General features: G+C 36.2%; 4 protein-coding genes and 1 pseudogene across 5 annotated transcripts, besides 2 other annotated features; 4 read left to right on the plus strand and 1 right to left on the minus strand. All coding sequences in view use genetic code 12, as the record gives it.

The window, feature by feature from the left end:
* Nucleotides 1–5,950: part of a repeat region ((MRS-7b) Major Repeat Sequence (MRS) on Chromosome 7; MRS units are composed of variable numbers of RPS units flanked by HOK and RB2 sequences; found on most chromosomes; may serve as recombination hot spot) that runs on past the window's edge.
* Nucleotides 1–5,950: part of a repeat region ((RB2-7b) Repeat sequence of about 6 kb, part of the Major Repeat Sequence (MRS) on Chromosome 7; MRS units are found on most chromosomes; may serve as recombination hotspots) that runs on past the window's edge.
* Nucleotides 1,878–3,411, plus strand: FGR6-1 (annotated as a pseudogene; the record flags this gene model as incomplete). Its single annotated transcript has 1 exon — nucleotides 1,878–3,411.
* A 3,596-nt stretch (nucleotides 5,951–9,546) lies between the features above and the next one.
* CHS1 (chitin synthase) lies at nucleotides 9,547–12,627 on the plus strand (the record flags this gene model as incomplete). The annotated part of the gene is made up of 1 exon (XM_711916.2): nucleotides 9,547–12,627. The coding sequence occupies one exon, from the start codon at nucleotides 9,547–9,549 to the stop codon at nucleotides 12,625–12,627; it is 3,081 nt and encodes a 1,026-aa protein (XP_717009.1).
* A 236-nt stretch (nucleotides 12,628–12,863) lies between these two features.
* CAALFM_C702780WA (Ran guanyl-nucleotide exchange factor) lies at nucleotides 12,864–14,342 on the plus strand (the record flags this gene model as incomplete). The annotated part of the gene is made up of 1 exon (XM_711913.2): nucleotides 12,864–14,342. One exon carries the CDS (start codon nucleotides 12,864–12,866, stop codon nucleotides 14,340–14,342), a length of 1,479 nt encoding a protein of 492 aa, XP_717006.2.
* Nucleotides 14,343–14,398: 56 nt separating this feature from the next.
* Nucleotides 14,399–17,515, minus strand: POL3 (DNA-directed DNA polymerase delta; the record flags this gene model as incomplete). The annotated part of the gene is made up of 1 exon (XM_711911.2): nucleotides 14,399–17,515. The coding sequence occupies one exon, from the start codon at nucleotides 17,513–17,515 to the stop codon at nucleotides 14,399–14,401; it is 3,117 nt and encodes a 1,038-aa protein (XP_717004.2).
* Nucleotides 17,516–17,949: 434 nt separating this feature from the next.
* NIK1 (Nik1p) lies at nucleotides 17,950–21,195 on the plus strand (the record flags this gene model as incomplete). The annotated part of the gene is made up of 1 exon (XM_711910.2): nucleotides 17,950–21,195. One exon carries the CDS (start codon nucleotides 17,950–17,952, stop codon nucleotides 21,193–21,195), a length of 3,246 nt encoding a protein of 1,081 aa, XP_717003.2.
* Nucleotides 21,196–21,509: the final 314 nt, after the last annotated feature.

Consider the following 21,509-nt stretch of genomic DNA (forward strand, 5'->3'; position numbering starts at 1 on the left):
GAAATATGCAACATCTTCAAATTATTGTACTCGGTAATATAGCCTTAGAAAGGTCTAGCTAGAACTAGGACACTATCAATGTACTTTTGAAAGTAATCAGTAGTCTCCACTCTGAGAATTGGTTCGTAATCGATCCCAATACAAAAATATACTAATTATTTCAACTTTATTATTTGAATTTAAATGGAAGTAAACCAAGTTAAAAGCTTTTTAGATATAAATCACTTTGAACTATTAACTCTGAATATGGTCTGAAATGTTTCAGTGGTTGTCATTATGTTGATTTAATTGGAAGTGAAATATGATGGGAACTCTTTGAATACAAGGGATGTGAAAGTAGTTGTTAATTCAAAATTGACCAGGAATTTTTCGTAGAATACACCATTCTAATACATTTTGAAAGTAATTGCTAATGTTTTATACTTGAAAACGGTTAGTATTTCTGAGTATGTTAATCCTTTTAGCAATCATTTACACACAAACTATCTGACATGGTTCAACAGTATTGACTACTATAAATTGAATGAAGGTGAAGCACAAGTTTTTTGTTGTTTTTAGTAGTTTAAACTATTAGGAAAGGAAATGTCATGAGCAAAAAAGGGATAACTGATGGTGGTGTTGAAATATTGTGGCGTATGTCATAAAAAGAGAAAATATAAACAAACACGTAAATAGAAATGGAATGTACACGTATTTATCATGCGATGACAATAGGTAGTGTACAACAGTAGTAGTGTTCTTACCAGTAAAGTAAAGATGACTCGTAAATATTTTGTGACTAAGAGTCAAATTGAATGACTATATCACGTGGACTAGTATTTGATAGCAATAGTTGACCATCAAAATGGGCCCTGGGAAACTCAAAATATTGATGATAATGTTGTTTCATAGTCAATTATCCCATTGGAGATAACCAATTGATCAAACAAATTGCTTTAAGGGAGTTTTGGGGGTAATTAGATTCAAAGTTGGAATTATTTAGTAATTGCAAAGAGATGAAAGTAAAGTTTAGTTCAATATTTTTGCAAAAATCTATAAAATGTAGAGTAAAAATTATGTGACACAAAATTAATAGTAACAAACAATTAAACCAACCAATCCATCTTGAAAGCCAGAATTTACACTTATTTTACACAGCTAAGTGCCTCCAACAGCTTTTGATACTGCTGGACTCACTCTTGATAGGTTTTATTAGGACTGATAGTTCATACTGACTTCGATAGGTCTTTGGTGTATTCTCTATTGATCGTGTAAGATACCATTTTGCAAAACACCATTGGTTAATAATCAAGAGAAACGCGACTTACAAATCACCTTTGTGTAGCTTATTCTATAAATAACTCACCTGAGAAAACACGAAAATTTATTCTGGCGTAACTACTACTATTGTTGAAAAATATACACGCGAGGCAGGTAATGCTGTACATAAACACGACACCATAAACTTAAATAACAAGGGTGGTGTCGCGTCATTACTTTGACGAGGGAGTTTGAGTTATATAAACAATCCAGAAATTCTTGGAATGGCTTTGAGCTAGAAAATATTTCGTACTAAATTAGCTTGTTCATTCACATTCAATACTTGTGTTGACCATGAAGACTGATTGTGGTATGGTATCTTTCACGATAACTCGTTTCACGGATATTAGGTAAATAGAGAAAGGAGAAGAAAAAAAGAGTCGTCAAAAGTTGAATTCAATTCTAAAGGTGTACTTTTTGTTGACACGATTTTATTCTCAGGATGCACCGCCACTAATCCCACTTTTCCTTACGTGAATCATTGTTAAAATTCCCCAATTTGAACCATCTATAAGGTGAGAGCAAGGCTTGGCAGTCACCACGATACTTTATTCAAGAAATTTGCTTTGTATTGTACAATGTCTGAAGTCCCTAAGCAAGAGTCTCCGGGTTCATCGATATTCAAACAATCGAATGCTTCGACATCAACAAAAATACATGGTGCTCCATCTAGTTCACAAATTGCTAATGTCGACTTCAACACCTTGAGAAAACTAAACACGAATTCTTCGTTTTCGTCAAACCTAACTAACTCAACCACCAAAACAAGCAACGCTTTATCCAGGCTATTCACTAGAAATAAGTCATCATCTAACATTTCAATTCATCCTTCTTCAAGCGATGATGATAGCTCACCAAAGACACTCCGAGAATCTACATCTCCATCTGAATCAAGCAAGAGTACTAGTGGCAATAAGTTAAAAATAACCAAAAAGTTGAAGTTTCCCAAGAATCAAAGCAGTCGGAAACCAGATTTGTTTTTGGATACTAGTAGCACAATAAGCGAAGACAGTTCTTCGTTTCGAAAAATAATAACTGGTAATCTGTTAAATGAGATAAATAAATCAAGAAAGAGCTCAATGAGCTCACCCATGAGTACCACATTTCATAGTTTGTTTCATCGATCCCATCATAGTGGCAGCAACCTTCAACAAGATAACAACCTAGCTGCCACTGGCACGACACTTTTGTCGGGTAAGTTTGATGACTTCTCAAAAGCATCCAAGACAACTTTATGTCTTTCCTCAAATAGCTCGAATTCAATAATCAGCAATCCTGAACTAGCTCAGATATATAATTTCACCAACCCAAATATTTCAATTGAAGATGGAGAAACCAATTCATACAAACAGTTCCTTTTTGGATATTCATAAGAAAATGCTTGTGCCAGCAGATCTGTTTATTCAGAATAAGCTAAACAAGTACCACCAAACCGAAGTAGGATTGGGCATATACGAAAGTGAATTAGATCATGACAAAGATAGTAAGATATACTCCAACCTTTATCATTACTTGAAACCACTATTTACCCCATCTTTTTCAATATCCGACTCTGGTCAAAAGGGTAAGAGGCGTCCAATATTGAGTACTAGCGTTGAAGAAATTGCAAATTTTGTAAAGGAGAGTTTTTGTTTACACCAGCACAACCACGATAAAAGTTTTAGACTGAAAACAAGATCCAGTGTATCAAGCTTGGGTCGTGAAAAGGTAGAGGATTTTGATTACCGTCAGTTATCGAATTTGTTTGAAAAATTGATGGCCTTATTGAGTCATAACTTGCAAACTGCTGAACCATCGGAAATATCTTTACAAGCTTTGATATTGAACGCATGGAAATATTATAATGCTTATGTTAGGTTTTATTTGCTAAGTATATTTCAACCATTGCAACTTCACTTGAATGGGTTATCTATGATAAGTCATAATGGAAGCAAAATTACCAGAATAGATGACCTTCTACTTGCTTCGTTTCGGAAAGTTTTTATTACTGAACAGGGAATTGGAAGTGGGGATAGAGAGACATCTAAGTTTTTGGGAAATGCTGAAAGTGAAGATCTTACAGGGAATGGGTTGTTGACTTCTACTTTGGCTGTGTTGTCAAGTATATCTTAGGAGATACTGTTGCATACAGAAGACATGGTACAATAACATCATTATGTTTTTGCTAAACAAATATTATTGAGTATTCCAGCCGTCAAATAACATGCATAAGACACATTAACAATCATAAGAGTATTACAATACCACCACAAGCGTTTGAAAATATGTACAGACAATAATAAGCATGTCTTTTGTTTGTGGTAAATTTGGCATTATTGTATAACAAGAGGTAATTATTCATTTTCTGTTTAGCCACTACAGTTTCTTCCAACGATGTTTATTTGTTTCAAATGGTTACAGGCACCTATAGCCTATTCAAGCTAAATTGTGTTATCCTTACTACTTAGCTATTCCATACTAAAAAAATATGTGTATTTACGCTTGCCTGATATGTGCATCTCATATATGTGTGTGATATGAAATTCATTGACGCTTTATTAATAATGTATGCACCACCAACCATAATTATTATTCTTGGAACCAGGTTGGTTCAACAGCTGGTCAAGAATGTACAAGGCGGGATTATTTCTACTTAGCCGACGTTGCTCTAATGTAATGGAATTACTAAACATTTGTTTTATTCCTCACCACTACTACTATTGACTTTAAATACTATGGGATCAATTCAATTTTGCTTTATGTGCCTTTTAAATAAGAAGAACATTATAATCTGCTTCTATTACTGTTGTAATGAATACAAATAGGCTCGTTAATTGTGTTTTACCTTACTTAAAATATGGCGCTTAAATTTATTTGTGAAGTTACACAGACAAGTTTTGCAACCAACTTCAGTTAGCTCCACTCAATAATTCTTTATATTTGTGACAAAATTTACAAAACTATTTAAACTCTTGTTGGCGCCCAAATTTTTTTTGCAACTTTATACCACTTTTTTTTTCTTCTTTTTCTAATTCACAATCAACTTTCAAAATCCATTTCATTCATTAAGGAACCAGGAATCTCATCTCTCCTATGGAAGCTTGTTGGAGCATCATTATGCGATTAAAAAAACAAATCAACAATATAAAAATATAAATAATAGATTAAAAAATACAAAAAAGGACGCATAATAGATTTGTTATATAAAATTAGTCTCCTCAAGCGGTTAACAAAATCATCATCATCGGGTAACAGAATGGATAACCTGGGCGCTACTCACTACTACTGTTTGGAATATTATTGGAGCATCATTATGAGGAAAAGAAACCAAATAAATAATCAAAAAATGAAAATAAGAATTAAAAAAGCATAAAAAAGACTCATAATAAAGTAGTTATTATAAATTATAAGACTCCTAAAGCGGTTTTCCAAATCAATGTCCATTCAGAAAGTAGATGAATAACCAAGGCTCTTTCCATTGTTACTTGAATTTTATATTGGAGCACAATATGCGGTTAAAAAAACACAAACACAAATATAAAAAATAAAATAAAATGAAAAAATACAAATAAAAAAACGCATAGTATAACTAATGGTATATCAGATAAGTCTCCTCATGTTGATTTTAAAAACCAATTCCATAAATGATTCTCTTAACTTGCCTGGAACCTATTGTTTGAATACTTGTTGGAGCACATTATGCAAAAAAAATACAATAAAGAATGAAAAAATATAATTAAATGAAAAAATAGAAAAAGAAAATGCATAATAGATTTGTTATATTATAAGACTCCAGAAGTAGATTTAGAAATTGATGTCACTGTTGTCATAAATCCACATTACGAAGAAGGTGTTAAACAAATGAAAACGAATTAACCAAACTAGTATCCAATTACATATGAAGCTGTCCAATTAATATCAAATAGAAACCATCTTACGAATTAAAGTCCTATGCTGCTGCTATCACAATTTAAAGATTCAACAAATAATCAATGTTTTTCTGAAGTATTATTTAATAATTTATAAAGGAAGTTATATTATCAAACTGTCAAATGAAAACAAATAAAAAAGATGCAAAAACGCAAAACAAAATAAAGAATATGCAAAAATGCAAAAGAAATTTAAAAAAGACAAAACAATATAAAACAAATTATAAACAAATACAATACAAGATATTAAAAATAGAAAAAAGATCAAAAACGATCAAAAAGAAATAAAAAAGTAATAATCAAGTTGCTGCTGTATCATATTGGTCTTTAAAAGCTGATTTTGAAGTCTTATTTGCTGAAATGAAAAGGGATATATATTACTTGTATACTTGGTGTAGGAGAGGATATTTTGGGGGATAGGAGATACGATGTTATGGATGGTGCTATTGGGAGGAAGGAGTAGGTCCGAGGAAGATGTAGTTGGAGATCCACGGATTCGAAACTCTTCTCATAGTGCAGCGCATCTCTCCTAAGCAGGGTGCTAGGTGCAAAGTGGGGGTACGAGAGCCACCGCTGGGACGGTTTATCCGATCCTGGGATACGGTTGTGCCGGTTGCCAACGCTTGTACCATTCTCTAGTACCAACTTACATCCTGGGGACTGGTCTACTGCCACCCTTGGCCAGAAAATCTGGGCTGGCGGGAACAAGGGCTGGGGCTGAGATCAAGCTTGGGCCAGAGCCAGAGCCAGAGCCAGAGCCAGGGCCAGAGCCAGAGCCAGAGCCAGAGCCAGAGCCAGAGCCAGGGCCAGAGCCAGGGCCAGGGCCAGGGTCAGGGCCAGGGTCAATGGCTGACGTCCCTAAGCTCAAGGGAAATGGCCAATCCCAGAGCAGGGTCTAAAGCCAAAACCCGTAGTATGGCTATGCTGGTAACAACACCGGAAGTCAGGGCCCAGTACTCTGGACCACTCTACAAGAAGCTCAAGGGTTTTGGGTAGCAGTCAATTGAATTGGCTGTGCCAGGTTCACCACTGGCGACATGATTGGTCCTGCTGTCTCACCCAGTTCTGAGGCCAATACAACTTCTGGCTAACCAGCCAGAGTGTATGGCAGGCCAGCTTTTAACTTGGTGGCAAGACTGGTTGAATTATCACTGTCAGTGATGTTCCTCAGCCAAAGTCAGGGTTGGCAACAGGAACAAAATCCACATTGTTTCCAAAGCCAGCTCAGTTGTTTTGCTGTGTGAAATCTCAACATATTAAGCTAGAGGCAACTGAGGAGACATCGCGAGACAGTACCAATGAGACCAGGAATGAATACGAGTACCTGTCATGGAAAAATTGTTTTACAGTATTTTTATACTATCTTTGTTGATTTAAGGTTTAAGGACTATGTTGGTGATGTCAAGTGCTTCAATCATTGGATTCGAAGCTTGGCGAGAAGTAAATACACGAGCTTTCATCAGCATGTGATGTTAAAAGTGTATAATGAGTTGAAATTATAAGTAGTGAGAGAATTTTCTAATAATAATAATAATAATAATAATTTTTATAAATCAACTAACAAAAATGAATCAATCAAACAATGAATCAAATACAGAAAGACGCAACTCTATTGAGGAGGAGGATGCTTTGCATTATCATTATCATGAATATTCGGTGTCGCAAGTGCAACACGAAAAGAATAAACAAGAAATCTCTATGGTAGAGATTGAAAGGTTAAAAAAAGCCAATTCTGAGTATAGGGATCTGATTGACAAGATTAAGGAAATTCTTATAGTCAATGACCAGAAAATTGACTTGCAAAAGGAAGCTTTTTCTCTGCTTATGAAAAGTGCATTGAAACAAGTTGATAAAAATTATCAATTAAAAATTGAGATGAATAAGTTAAGGAAGGAGTTGGTAGATGCTCAAGCAAGATTGGTTGAATTCAAAGATGAATGGTGTATTTTTGGTCCTGAGTTGAAAAAAATTAGACGTCAGAAAAAAGTATAAATATATGATGGAATGTTGTTAAAATTGTAATAATTTCTCTCTGATAAAAGTGCTAGCGAATTAAAAAAAACAAATTGCTGAATTGTTGCTGATGGTTGATGGATTGGAGAAAAAGTTAGTTGGTTGAATCTGAAAAGAAAAATCAGGAATTGAATGAATTAGTAAATAAATGGAACGCTGTTGGTGAAAAGGTTGGGTGAATCAATTGATAATATCAATCAACTCACTTTAACGATCGAAACGCCATTTAATTTGGCAAATTTTCAATTGGAAGAAATTCAAAGCATTATTCGAACATATTTTTATGACATTGATTCTATTAATGATATTAATAGAAATATTAATATTGAGGTAATAAAATATCACTCATTGAAAGAGAGTGTTCAAAGTGGAGAACCAAGAAATTAAGAAATTAAGAAAGAAAGAAGAATAAATAAATTTGAATATAATTTTCCTATTTTCTGTTGGAGGAATTAATTGTTGTATTTATATGAGAGAAAGAACTTGGAGAGTGAAACTGTCGTGTAATAACAATATATATCTATATCAAATGTTGTTGATTGAGTAATTTGTACACGTGTTGTGAATATAGCTTATGCTAATTCTTGATTAGTATGGAAAGCCTAATAAGGTTATATTATACACAGGCCGACCACCTTAATATAGTTATTGTTAAAAAAATTAATGTTGTTGAGTACTATTGTCATTGTTAAATTAAAGTGTTAGGTTGAGTTAATTAGTTAGTGAAAAACCAACTAACTACCCTATGAAATTAATGTATTAAGGTTAATTCCTATTAAGGATAAAACAAAGAGTGTGTTGTTGTTGTGATAATTGTAATGCAAGCTTAGAAGGAAGAATATCTACGAATAAAAATCATTCTAATGTGGGGTTAAACTAAATATGTTGAATTAATATCATAATGTGATTTACATGAGAAATAGATTATATAGAAAGTGACTTAATTAGTGGGTGTATTAATCCCCGACACATGACCACAAGAACAGGGCTTAATCATATTGTGAAGAGTGTGTTAGAAAGAGGAAGGGGCTTGTAAGTATTGTAGAATTCCCTTTAGAGACTAACCACTAACTAATGAAGATCCAACGATCTAAATATATTCAATATAGAGTATAATACCACCTTCATATTTTATACTATACTTTTACATCAACCTATCTTTAATTTCTGTCAAGTTTAATCATGTCTACCTCACCTGCTACTGCTGCTACCGTGGATGGTGATGGCCAATTACAACACTGCATTTAGCTTAAGTCAGTAAGAGATTCTTAGTATACACTTTCTCAAAGTGTAACTACTACACGACAGAAACTTGAGAGAGAGAGGAACTAGTAGCATGAAAGAGTAGTTGAATCACATAATAACCAATTTAATCGTTGCAACAAGCAAAAGTAATGAAAACTTGTTTGAACAAGTTATTCATGTACAAATAAAAGAACAAATTAAAACACACAATATATTCCCATTTTATAACGTATAAACAAAAGTTATACAGACATGTGCCGTAATACAGCTTTTGGCTCTTGTTTGGATTGAAAGGAGTATTTATTTGAGCAGTTGTAGTTCCCACCAATGATTAACAAGGCTCCAATCGAAATAGCGTGTTGCCGATTTGTCAAACAAATTCAATTTCCAGGCTATACTATGGAAAAAAAAAGTATCATTCTGTTGATTGTCTTTTTTTATAATCTGCAATCCAGGACTTGTCATGTAATAATGTCTAACTTCTCATGAAACACCTTCTTATCATTATTGTGACATTCAAAGGTTTCCTTAATTAAGTATTTAGGATATCTAATATTGTTGTGACTTTATCTATTAACCAAACTGGACAGAATTTGAAAATGGATCTGCGGGGGGAACATTTACTCAGCTCTGAGGATCAATAAACTATTCTCTTTCTTTTTATTTCAAAACCTTGCAGTACCATGGAATTATATCAAGCCATGTTTTAAATTGATCAGTAGTCTAATCGGGCTTCAAGGGAAAAGGTGGTTTACTCGCTTAACGATACTTTTGACATTTCTACTACTTAGATTGTAAGAGAGCATTGGTAGCATCAAAAACACACAAAATATAATCATTTTCCCAATTGGGAACAATTCAAAATAAAAACAACTTTGATGCGAAGAACTTCAATATTTTAGCTAATTATATCAAAATTGGAATGGAGTCTCTACTACTACATGCTTTTCTCAATGAAATTACGTTAAAACTTTTACTTCGTCTTCTTCCATTTTTTTTTTATATTCTTTACTTTTTCTTTAATTTTTTTTTGTCATTCCTTATTTAAATTTCCAGAATACCCTTTAAACTACATAATATCATGAAGAATCCATTTGACAGTGGCAGTGACGATGAAGATCCATTTCTTAGTAATCCACAATCTGCACCATCAATGCCCTACGCAGCATATACTAGTGACAGAACATCGCCCCGCAAGACATACCAACCATTGAATTTTGACAGTGAGGACGAAGATGCTAAAGAAAGCGAATTTATGGCTTTCCCACTGTCGACTAGTGGATCTCCATTTCACCAACAGCAATCCCCAAGACAATCACCTAATATTTTTTCCAGAAGTACTGCAAGAGCAGCAACCTCAAAGCTGAATATGAGCATATATGATAATACCCCGAACTTACAATTCAACAAAAGCGGCGCAGCCACACCAAGAGCACAATTCACATCGAAAGAATCTCCGAAAAGACAAAAAACTACTGAAGTGACCATTGACTTTGACAATGATGATGATAACAATCACACCTTAGAATTTGAAAATGGGTCACCTCGTCGTTCATTTCGTAGTAGTGCTATAAGCAGCGAAAGATTTTTGCCTCCTCCACAACCAATTTTCTCTCGAGAAACATTTGCTGAAGCCAACTCCCGTGAAGAAGAAAAATCGGCAGATCAAGAAACATTAGATGAAAAATACGATTATGATTCATACCAGAAGGGTTATGAGGAAGTAGAAACATTGCATTCGGAAGGTACAGCTTATAGTGGCTCATCTTATTTGTCGGATGATGCCAGTCCTGAAACTACAGATTACTTTGGAGCTTCAATTGATGGTAATATTATGCACAACATTAACAATGGATACGTACCAAATAGAGAAAAAACCATTACCAAAAGAAAAGTGAGATTAGTTGGTGGCAAAGCAGGTAACTTGGTCTTGGAGAATCCAGTTCCAACAGAGTTGAGAAAAGTGTTGACCAGAACCGAGTCTCCATTTGGTGAGTTTACCAACATGACATACACAGCGTGCACTTCGCAGCCAGATACTTTTTCTGCTGAAGGGTTCACCTTAAGAGCTGCCAAATACGGCAGAGAAACTGAGATTGTCATTTGTATAACCATGTATAATGAGGACGAAGTTGCATTTGCCAGAACTATGCATGGTGTGATGAAAAATATCGCTCATTTGTGCTCACGCCATAAATCCAAAATATGGGGCAAAGATAGCTGGAAAAAAGTTCAAGTGATAATTGTTGCAGATGGTAGAAATAAAGTTCAACAATCCGTTCTTGAATTGCTTACGGCAACAGGCTGCTATCAAGAAAATTTGGCCAGGCCCTATGTCAACAATAGCAAAGTAAATGCCCATTTGTTTGAATATACCACTCAAATATCTATCGATGAGAACTTGAAATTCAAAGGAGATGAAAAAAACCTTGCACCAGTTCAAGTCTTGTTCTGTTTGAAAGAACTGAACCAAAAGAAAATCAATTCCCATAGATGGCTTTTTAATGCCTTTTGTCCTGTCTTGGACCCCAATGTTATTGTTCTTTTAGATGTGGGTACCAAACCCGATAACCATGCCATTTATAATCTATGGAAAGCATTCGATAGAGATTCCAATGTAGCAGGGGCTGCTGGTGAAATTAAAGCGATGAAAGGTAAAGGTTGGATTAATCTTACAAATCCATTAGTTGCGTCACAGAATTTTGAGTATAAATTGTCCAATATTCTTGATAAACCGTTGGAATCACTTTTTGGATACATTTCTGTGTTACCAGGTGCATTGTCTGCATATCGATACATTGCCTTGAAAAACCACGATGATGGTACAGGGCCATTGGCTTCTTATTTCAAAGGTGAAGATTTACTCTGTTCACATGACAAAGACAAAGAGAATACCAAAGCTAACTTTTTCGAAGCAAATATGTACTTGGCTGAAGACAGAATCCTTTGTTGGGAATTGGTATCAAAAAGAAATGACAATTGGGTTCTTAAATTTGTTAAACTGGCAACCGGTGAAACTGATGTTCCTGAAACAATTGCAGAATTTCTTTCGCAAAGACGAAGATGGATTAATGGTGCCTTTTTTGCTGCTTTGTACTCCTTGTATCACTTTAGAAAAATATGGACGACTGACCATTCGTATGCTAGAAAATTTTGGCTACATGTCGAATTCATTTATCAATTGGTATCATTATTGTTTTCATTTTTTTCTTTGAGTAATTTCTATTTAACATTTTATTTTTTGACAGGTTCATTGGTGTCTTACAAAAGTCTTGGTAAAAAAGGTGGATTTTGGATTTTCACATTATTCAATTATCTCTGTATCGGTGTTTTGACATCTTTGTTCATTGTCTCCATTGGTAATAGACCACATGCATCAAAGAATATTTTCAAAACATTAATCATATTGTTAACCATATGTGCATTATACGCATTGGTGGTTGGATTTGTGTTTGTTATCAATACTATTGCTACTTTTGGAACCGGTGGAACATCTACCTATGTGCTCGTTAGTATTGTGGTTTCATTGTTGTCCACCTATGGTCTTTATACGTTAATGTCCATTTTGTACTTGGACCCATGGCACATGTTGACTTGTTCTGTACAATACTTTTTGATGATTCCATCGTACACTTGTACATTACAAATATTTGCATTTTGTAATACTCACGATGTCTCGTGGGGTACAAAAGGTGACAACAATCCAAAAGAAGATTTGAGTAATCAGTACATTATTGAGAAAAATGCCAGTGGAGAATTTGAGGCTGTTATTGTTGATACAAATATCGATGAAGATTACCTTGAGACATTATATAATATCAGGTCAAAGAGATCAAACAAAAAAGTGGCTTTGGGCCATTCTGAAAAGACGCCTCTTGATGGTGATGATTATGCAAAAGACGTTCGTACTAGAGTTGTGTTGTTTTGGATGATTGCAAATTTGGTATTTATAATGACCATGGTACAAGTTTACGAGCCAGGTGATACCGGAAGAAACATTTATTTGGCCTTTATTTTGTGGGCAGTGGCAGTGTTGGCTCTTGTCAGAGCTATTGGCTCTCTTGGATACTTGATACAAACATATGCACGGTTTTTTGTGGAATCGAAGAGTAAATGGATGAAACGAGGATATACCGCGCCGAGTCACAATCCATTAAATTAGCCCTCCCTCTAAAATGAAGACCGTGGTGATGTTAGAGCTAAATAGGTGTTTAGAATTAATAATCAATTAGAGAAAAAGAAGGGCGAAGGAGTAGTGTAATTTGTACAAACTTTTTTGTCGAAATGAATTTTGCTTGAAGAGTCCTCTTTTTTATTTTGTTTCGGCTCTCTGTTTTTTTTGTTTCGGTTCTTTTTTTTTTTTCAATAATCACAACACTAAATATCAATCTCTGACAAATGGTGGCATTGAAAAGAGAGGCAGAGCCTCGTGAAAATGGGAAATCCAAGAAAGCAAAAACATCTTTGGCAACATCTTCGTTTGTTTTACATTCGTACTCAAAATTACCGAACATTAATGAATACGCAAAGGCCAAGTCAACTCCGTTAGACGTTTTTGTTTGGGGGACTGGGTCTATGTGTGAATTAGGATTAGGTCCATCAGCAAAGAATAAAGAGGTTAAACGACCAAGATTAAATCCCTATTTAACGGAAGAAAAACTCGGAGGTACAAAAATAGTTGATTTCGCTGTCGGTGGTATGCACACTTTAGCATTGGATGGGAAGAATAGAATTTGGTCTTGGGGAGGAAACGACAGTGGAGTTTTAGGTAGAGACACTTCCCAAGCTAAGGAGGTATTGAAAGATATTGATGGGAAAAATGGTAATGATGATGACGACGACGACGATGAAGATGGTGATCTTAATGAAGCTGAATCGACACCTGCATTGGTAGAGAATCTTCCTGAAGGTGAAATTGTGCAATTAGCCGCCACTGACAATTTGAGTGCCGCTTTACTTTCAAATGGTGATGTATATGCATGGGGGTGTTTCCGTTGTAATGAAGGGTTATTGGGATTTTTGAGAGATGAAATAAAACTCCAAAAAACCCCACTAAAGATTAAGGAATTGAAAAACATTGTCCAATTAGCGGCTGGTAAAGATCATTTACTTGCTCTTGACTCAAAGGGAATTGTGTATGCCTGGGGTAATGGGCAGCAGTATCAACTTGGTCGTAGGATTTTAGAGAGACACCGCTATCGAAGTTTGGAACCACAACAATTTGGATTATACAATATCAAATACATTGCCAGTGGAGACTTTCATTGTTTTGCAATTGATCATTCCGACAATGTTTATGCTTGGGGGTTGAACCAATATGGTCAATGTGCATTAACAGGTGATAACGGTGAGTTGGAGGATGGGTCAGTTTTGATGAAACCCACTTTGATTCCTGAATTGTCCCACAAGGGCATTAAGGAAATTGCTGCAGGTGAGCATCATACATTGGCACTAACAGAGGATGGACAAGTTTATGCATGGGGTAGGTATGATATGAAAGAAATTGGGATTCCAAAAGACAAATTGCCGAAATCAACTTTTAAAGATCAACACGGGAACCCACGGTCTGTTCCTGTTCCTACAAAACTTGAATTTGCCGTCAAAATTAAAACTATTGGTGTTGGATCCCATCATTCCTTTGCCGTTACAGAAGATGGTGTTGTTTATGCATGGGGATTTGCAGAAACCTACGGACCCGGTTTAGGTCCATCTATTGATGATGTTGAAAAACCAACAAGAATTGTAAATACAGCTACAAAGAATGAAGATATACTTCTTATTGGTGCCGGTGGGCAATTTTCAGTGAGTGGTGGTGTCAAATTCGAAGACGAAGAGAAAGCAGAAGTTAGACTTGATAAGTATGAAGATTTAGAATAGTAGTTTGTATAGTGATTTTATTATAAACATACCTATAGAACTCTTCTTTGTGGGTCTCACCAATTGGTGTTATCCCATTTGACCAATTCCAATGCTTGTTGGTGAACGTCCTTTTGTGCCTTTGTACGCATGTAAAAAATTGGACAATCTTTATTTGAACACAAAACTTCTTGATGCAAAGAGCCTTGGCACCGTTGACATTCTGTCCAAAGTCTTGAGAATTTATTTTCCAAATAATTCATTTGTGAAAGGGCGTTTCCATAAAGATCTGGACCTTTCCCATCTTTGATACAATTTGGACATAAAGCTCCAAGATTGTCTTTTTTCAATGGTGTTCTACAACTAACACATACCTCTGATTTTTTGGCAAACCTTAAAAGCCCACCGGTTTTCGGTGCCGCAACCTTGATAGTTCTAGTGTGTGACCCCGTCAATAACTCTTTGGTCTTTGTTTCACCTAATATTGGAATGAAAATTCTTTCCAATGGCTTTGTCAATTGTTGGTCCAAGTAATACTTTACATCAATTGGTAAAGAATTTTCCAACACGTACAATGGATCTTCTGATTTTTCATAATTTTTATCTCCACCTGTTTTGATAATCACATATGCCACTCTATCTCCTAATGTTGGTGCTGACCCAGGATCTCTTTTTCTCATTCGTTCTGCCAACTCGACGTGTGCTTGTTTAGCCGAGTAGTCGTGCTTGGAGTATGCCTTTGTGATAACTAATTGAGACAAATCAATTCTATTTTGCAATAAATCAGCTATAGTTTGTTTGACAAATCTTTGAGCCTTTGGGACATCTCGTTCTTCAAGGATAAACTCCAATACTTTGGTAATGACATTTTGAACCAATCGGCAATTATCTCTTCTCACAGTTTCAATACCCTTGGTGTCCATTTTGTCAAATTTTTCAGGTCTTGTCCAGTATAAACCAGCATATCTTTTCTTATTGATCAACAAATATGGGAAATACACTTTTTCAAACTCCAACTTGATTGGGTTTTTGAATTTCGTGGAAACATAGTTGGCTGCTTCTTCTCCTAATTTCATACAAGTTTCCAAATCTTGATACCCAAATTTAACCATAACAGAATCGGTATCACCATAGATCACTTTGGCATCATATGGGTGTCCATTTTTCTTAGAGTAGTACTCTTGAACTTCATTTTTTGTCTTTTCAATCATTTCACGTCCAAATGCTGTAACCGACGAAGAGATTGCCAAACAGGGCAATTTCCCTACAGTGGCACCAGTAAACCCATACACCGAGTTTGCTGAAATCTTTAATGCCAATTGTCTACCATTAAGGACATCTTTTTTGAAAGGATCTGTTTCTTTTTTCAAATCAGCTTTAGCTTTTTTTCTTGCAGTTAACAATTCGTCCAAAATGGTGGGTAAAATACCTTTTCTCAAATTTGAATGTACAAAGTAGTCGCCGTTGGGAGTTTTTGTGTAATCATCTTCTGTCAACCCAAATGCCTTTATGGAATTTTTGTTGAGCAATGTAGTATAGCACAAGTTATGTGCCATCATGATTGATGGGTATAATGAACTGAAATCCAAAGTTGCAATTGGTACATCGTAGTAACCACGTTCTGGTTCAATGACTGTTGCACCTTCATACTCTTCATTTGACCCTTCACTTTTCAAATTGGGGATAACAATATCTTCTTGTAAACATTTTCTGAACAATTGTGAAATGACTTTGATTTGTTGACCTCTGGATAACAAATATGAAAATGGCACACCAGTGACTCTTGCCATTTCAGTGTAGTTGACCAAACACATGAGTTTGTCTAGTAATCTCAATGGTAAAAAGGCATCCTTCAAACAATAAACAGCCAACCTTCTTCGTGTTTCTTTGGTTCCATTTTGCAAATCAGTAATGATAGAGTGTTGGACATCTTCCTTTTGTTCACCCAAAAAATGTGCAGAAACGGAGTTCAATGTGTATGATCGCAACTTGTATTCTCTTTGGATAAACTGGAGCAAGTCTAGTTGCATTCTTCCATCGATGTTGACAACCTTGTTTTCTCTAGTACCATATGCTCTTGAACTGAAAACAGCGTCCTTAATTTCTTGTTTGACCCGTTTCAATCTCCCGAAAAATGGGAAATCGTTCAACCCCAAAGCTTTGGCCCTATTTAAAACGTATGGTATATCAAAGTTTGCTGTATTATAACCAATTATCACATCAGGATCTACTTTGGTGATGAATTCTTTCCAATGCATCAACATGTCTTCTTCTCGTTGGTGTTCAAAAATTTGAGACCCAATAATTGACGAACATGTATTGACAGTGAAAACGTTTCTCACAAACGGTTTTGATTCACCGGATTTCTGCACCACATTAGCGATTTGAATAACCGGATCGTGTTCAGCTTCTGGGAAAACACCTTTTCTTCCAGCACATTCAATATCGAATGATAGGATACGAAGTGGAGCCATTTTCAACCATTCCCCTTCTGGAGGGTGTGATATCAAGTCACGGTAATCTATTGAACATTCAATTTGACAGGTTGAGATTTTATTATTGACTATTTTATATTTGTCACGTGGCAATGTGATCCAAGACATACCGGTAATCTTACAATCAATCATTAATCTTAATAAATAGTTGATGTTGTCATAAGTAATGCACGGGTCGATATTGTGTACTTGTCCATTTTGGAAAGCAGATCTTATTTTGGATATGTTGTTTTTCGCAAATATTTTGAAAAATGGAGTTTTGATATTGTTACTATACCCCCAAATTGATTCTTTAGATGTTATTTCAACCCGTTCAATACCATCGAAGGTAGCCTTTAAATAGTTTGTGAATTCTGTCAAGTTTTCTTCGAATCCTTTAGGGACAGGACAGTAAAAGTAGTGGATGAACCCAGTTACATTACACAAGACAGAGTGTCCTTCTTGTGTGATACCAAAAAACCTAGCATATGTATTTCCACGATCATGGTATTCTTCTGCATCTAGTTGTTGGAAAGATATGTCTTCGAAAGATGATGGTAATGGTGGTCTATCCCATGTTTGATCTGTAGAATCGTGAACAGCTTGGGTTATGTCGAGCAATTCTCTTTCGAATTCAGATGGTTCTTCTGATCCATTTGGGAGTTTCAACTTTTTAAGTGCTGGAGGTGGCAGTGATGTTATTGGTATAGAGTGGGACATAGGTGGAGGTGATGGGTGGTTGATGAAGAGGAAGAGGAGTTATGAAAGTTGTGGGCACACGCGTTTTTTTTTTTTTTTTGCTTCTTCCTTTTTTTAGGTCGCGCACCAATTACTAATTAGATTATTTTTGCTATTACTGGGCAAATTGGATGTGGCAGATATCTGCAACACAGTATCCGGATATTAGTCATGGGGCATGTCAGATACTAGTAGGGTATGGCAGTTGGATGCGTGTAGGGGTACTGGGCAGGGCCCGGTAAAGGAAACTAAACATGTTAGCCAGGGAGTGAGGTCCTACGGGGGGGAGCATAGTACACCAGTAGTAGGACCTCCTTTGTTGGTCGTGTGTGGTGGCAATATACAAAGCCCCCCCTTACATCAACAAAAAATTTTTCCTCTCTGTTGTTTATCTCGAGTTTCTCCCTCTCTCTCCAATGAACCCCACTAAAAAACCACGGTTATCACCAATGCAGCCCTCTGTTTTTGAAATACTCAACGACCCTGAGCTTTATAGTCAGCACTGTCATAGCCTTAGGGAAACACTTCTTGATCATTTCAACCATCAAGCTACACTTATCGACACTTATGAACATGAACTAGAAAAATCCAAAAATGCCAACAAAGCGTTCCAACAAGCACTTAGTGAAATAGGTACAGTTGTTATATCTGTTGCCATGGGAGACTTGTCCAAAAAAGTTGAGATTCACACAGTAGAAAATGACCCTGAGATTTTAAAAGTCAAAATCACCATCAACACCATGATGGATCAATTACAGACATTTGCTAATGAGGTTACAAAAGTCGCCACCGAAGTCGCAAATGGTGAACTAGGTGGACAAGCGAAAAATGATGGATCTGTTGGTATTTGGAGATCACTTACAGACAATGTTAATATTATGGCTCTTAATTTAACTAACCAAGTGCGAGAAATTGCTGATGTCACACGTGCTGTTGCCAAGGGGGACTTGTCACGTAAAATTAATGTACACGCCCAGGGTGAAATCCTTCAACTTCAACGTACAATAAACACCATGGTGGATCAGTTACGAACGTTTGCATTCGAAGTATCTAAAGTTGCTAGAGATGTTGGTGTGCTTGGTATATTAGGAGGACAAGCGTTGATTGAAAATGTTGAAGGTATTTGGGAAGAGTTGACTGATAATGTCAATGCTATGGCTCTTAATTTGACTACACAAGTGAGAAATATTGCCAATGTCACCACTGCCGTTGCCAAGGGGGATTTGTCGAAAAAAGTCACTGCTGATTGTAAGGGAGAAATTCTTGATTTGAAACTTACTATTAATCAAATGGTGGACCGATTACAGAATTTTGCTCTTGCGGTGACGACATTGTCGAGAGAGGTTGGTACTTTGGGTATTTTGGGTGGACAAGCTAACGTACAGGATGTTGAAGGTGCTTGGAAACAGGTTACAGAAAATGTCAACCTAATGGCTACTAATTTAACTAACCAAGTGAGATCTATTGCTACAGTTACTACTGCAGTTGCGCATGGTGATTTGTCGCAAAAGATTGATGTTCATGCCCAGGGAGAGATTTTACAATTGAAAAATACAATCAACAAGATGGTGGACTCTTTGCAGTTGTTTGCATCAGAAGTGTCGAAAGTGGCACAAGATGTTGGTATTAATGGAAAATTAGGTATTCAAGCACAAGTTAGTGATGTTGATGGATTATGGAAGGAAATTACGTCTAATGTAAATACCATGGCTTCAAATTTAACTTCGCAAGTGAGAGCTTTTGCACAGATTACTGCTGCTGCTACTGATGGGGATTTCACTAGATTTATTACTGTTGAAGCACTGGGAGAGATGGATGCGTTGAAAACAAAGATTAATCAAATGGTGTTTAACTTAAGGGAATCGCTTCAAAGGAATACTGCGGCTAGAGAAGCTGCTGAGTTGGCCAATAGTGCGAAATCCGAGTTTTTAGCAAACATGTCGCATGAGATTAGAACACCATTGAATGGGATTATTGGTATGACTCAGTTGTCGCTTGATACAGAGTTGACACAGTACCAACGAGAGATGTTGTCGATTGTGCATAACTTGGCAAATTCCTTGTTGACCATTATAGACGATATATTGGATATTTCTAAGATTGAGGCGAATAGAATGACGGTGGAACAGATTGATTTTTCATTAAGAGGGACAGTGTTTGGTGCATTGAAAACGTTAGCCGTCAAAGCTATTGAAAAAAACCTAGACTTGACCTATCAATGTGATTCATCGTTTCCAGATAATCTTATTGGAGATAGTTTTAGATTACGACAAGTTATTCTTAACTTGGCTGGTAATGCTATTAAGTTTACTAAAGAGGGGAAAGTTAGTGTTAGTGTGAAAAAGTCTGATAAAATGGTGTTAGATAGTAAGTTGTTGTTAGAGGTTTGTGTTAGCGACACGGGAATAGGTATAGAGAAAGACAAATTGGGATTGATTTTCGATACCTTCTGTCAAGCTGATGGTTCTACTACAAGAAAGTTTGGTGGTACAGGTTTAGGGTTGTCAATTTCCAAACAGTTGATACATTTAATGGGTGGAGAGATATGGGTTACCTCGGAGTATGGATCCGGGTCAAACTTTTATTTTACGGTGTGCGTGTCGCCATCTAATATTAGATATACTCGACAAACCGAACAATTGTTACCATTTAGTTCCCATTATGTGTTATTTGTATCGACTGAGCATACTCAAGAAGAACTTGATGTGTTGAGAGATGGAATTATAGAACTTGGATTGATACCTATAATTGTGAGAAATATTGAAGATGCAACATTGACTGAGCCGGTGAAATATGATATAATTATGATTGATTCGATAGAGATTGCCAAAAAGTTGAGGTTGTTATCAGAGGTTAAATATATTCCGTTGGTTTTGGTCCATCATTCTATTCCACAGTTGAATATGAGAGTATGTATTGATTTGGGGATATCTTCCTATGCAAATACGCCATGTTCGATCACGGACTTGGCCAGTGCGATTATACCAGCGTTGGAGTCGAGATCTATATCACAGAACTCAGACGAGTCGGTGAGGTACAAAATATTACTAGCAGAGGACAACCTCGTCAATCAGAAACTTGCAGTTAGGATATTAGAAAAGCAAGGGCATCTGGTGGAAGTAGTTGAGAACGGACTCGAGGCGTACGAAGCGATTAAGAGGAATAAATATGATGTGGTGTTGATGGATGTGCAAATGCCTGTAATGGGTGGGTTTGAAGCTACGGAGAAGATTCGACAATGGGAGAAAAAGTCTAACCCAATTGACTCGTTGACGTTTAGGACTCCAATTATTGCCCTCACTGCACACGCCATGTTAGGTGATAGAGAAAAGTCATTGGCCAAGGGGATGGACGATTATGTGAGTAAGCCATTGAAGCCGAAATTGTTAATGCAGACGATAAACAAGTGTATTCATAATATTAACCAGTTGAAAGAATTGTCGAGAAATAGTAGAGGTAGCGATTTTGCAAAGAAGATGACCCGAAACACACCTGGAAGCACGACCCGTCAGGGGAGTGATGAGGGGAGTGTAGAGGACATGATTGGGGACACTCCCCGTCAAGGGAGTGTTGAGGGAGGGGGTACAAGTAGTAGACCAGTACAGAGAAGGTCTGCCACAGAGGGGTCGATCACTACAATTAGTGAACAAATCGACCGTTAGCTAACGACTCAAGCGTCAGCTTGAGTCAAAGCTACAAATATTTAGCCAATTGTATACTTAGATAAATAAAATACAAGTAAACCATTGTTGTGTTTAGATCAATAATTGAAAAATAAACAAGATTACTAAAAATATCAAGCCAAATTGTTGTGTAGGAGCTGGGGTTTTTTTTTTGGGGTAAACTTTTTTACCAAAAAATGGATAAAAAAGGGGATGTGGTCCCAGTAGTAACTTTAGTGACTGTTTAGGTTACTTGAGCTATCCAAGTAGAATGTCAGCCCCCGCAGTAAGTTTGGTCTTATTGTTTACGGAAA

Source organism: Candida albicans, chromosome 7, assembly GCF_000182965.3.
Source record: "Candida albicans SC5314 chromosome 7, complete sequence".
Lineage (NCBI taxonomy): Eukaryota > Fungi > Ascomycota > Pichiomycetes > Serinales > Debaryomycetaceae > Candida > Candida albicans.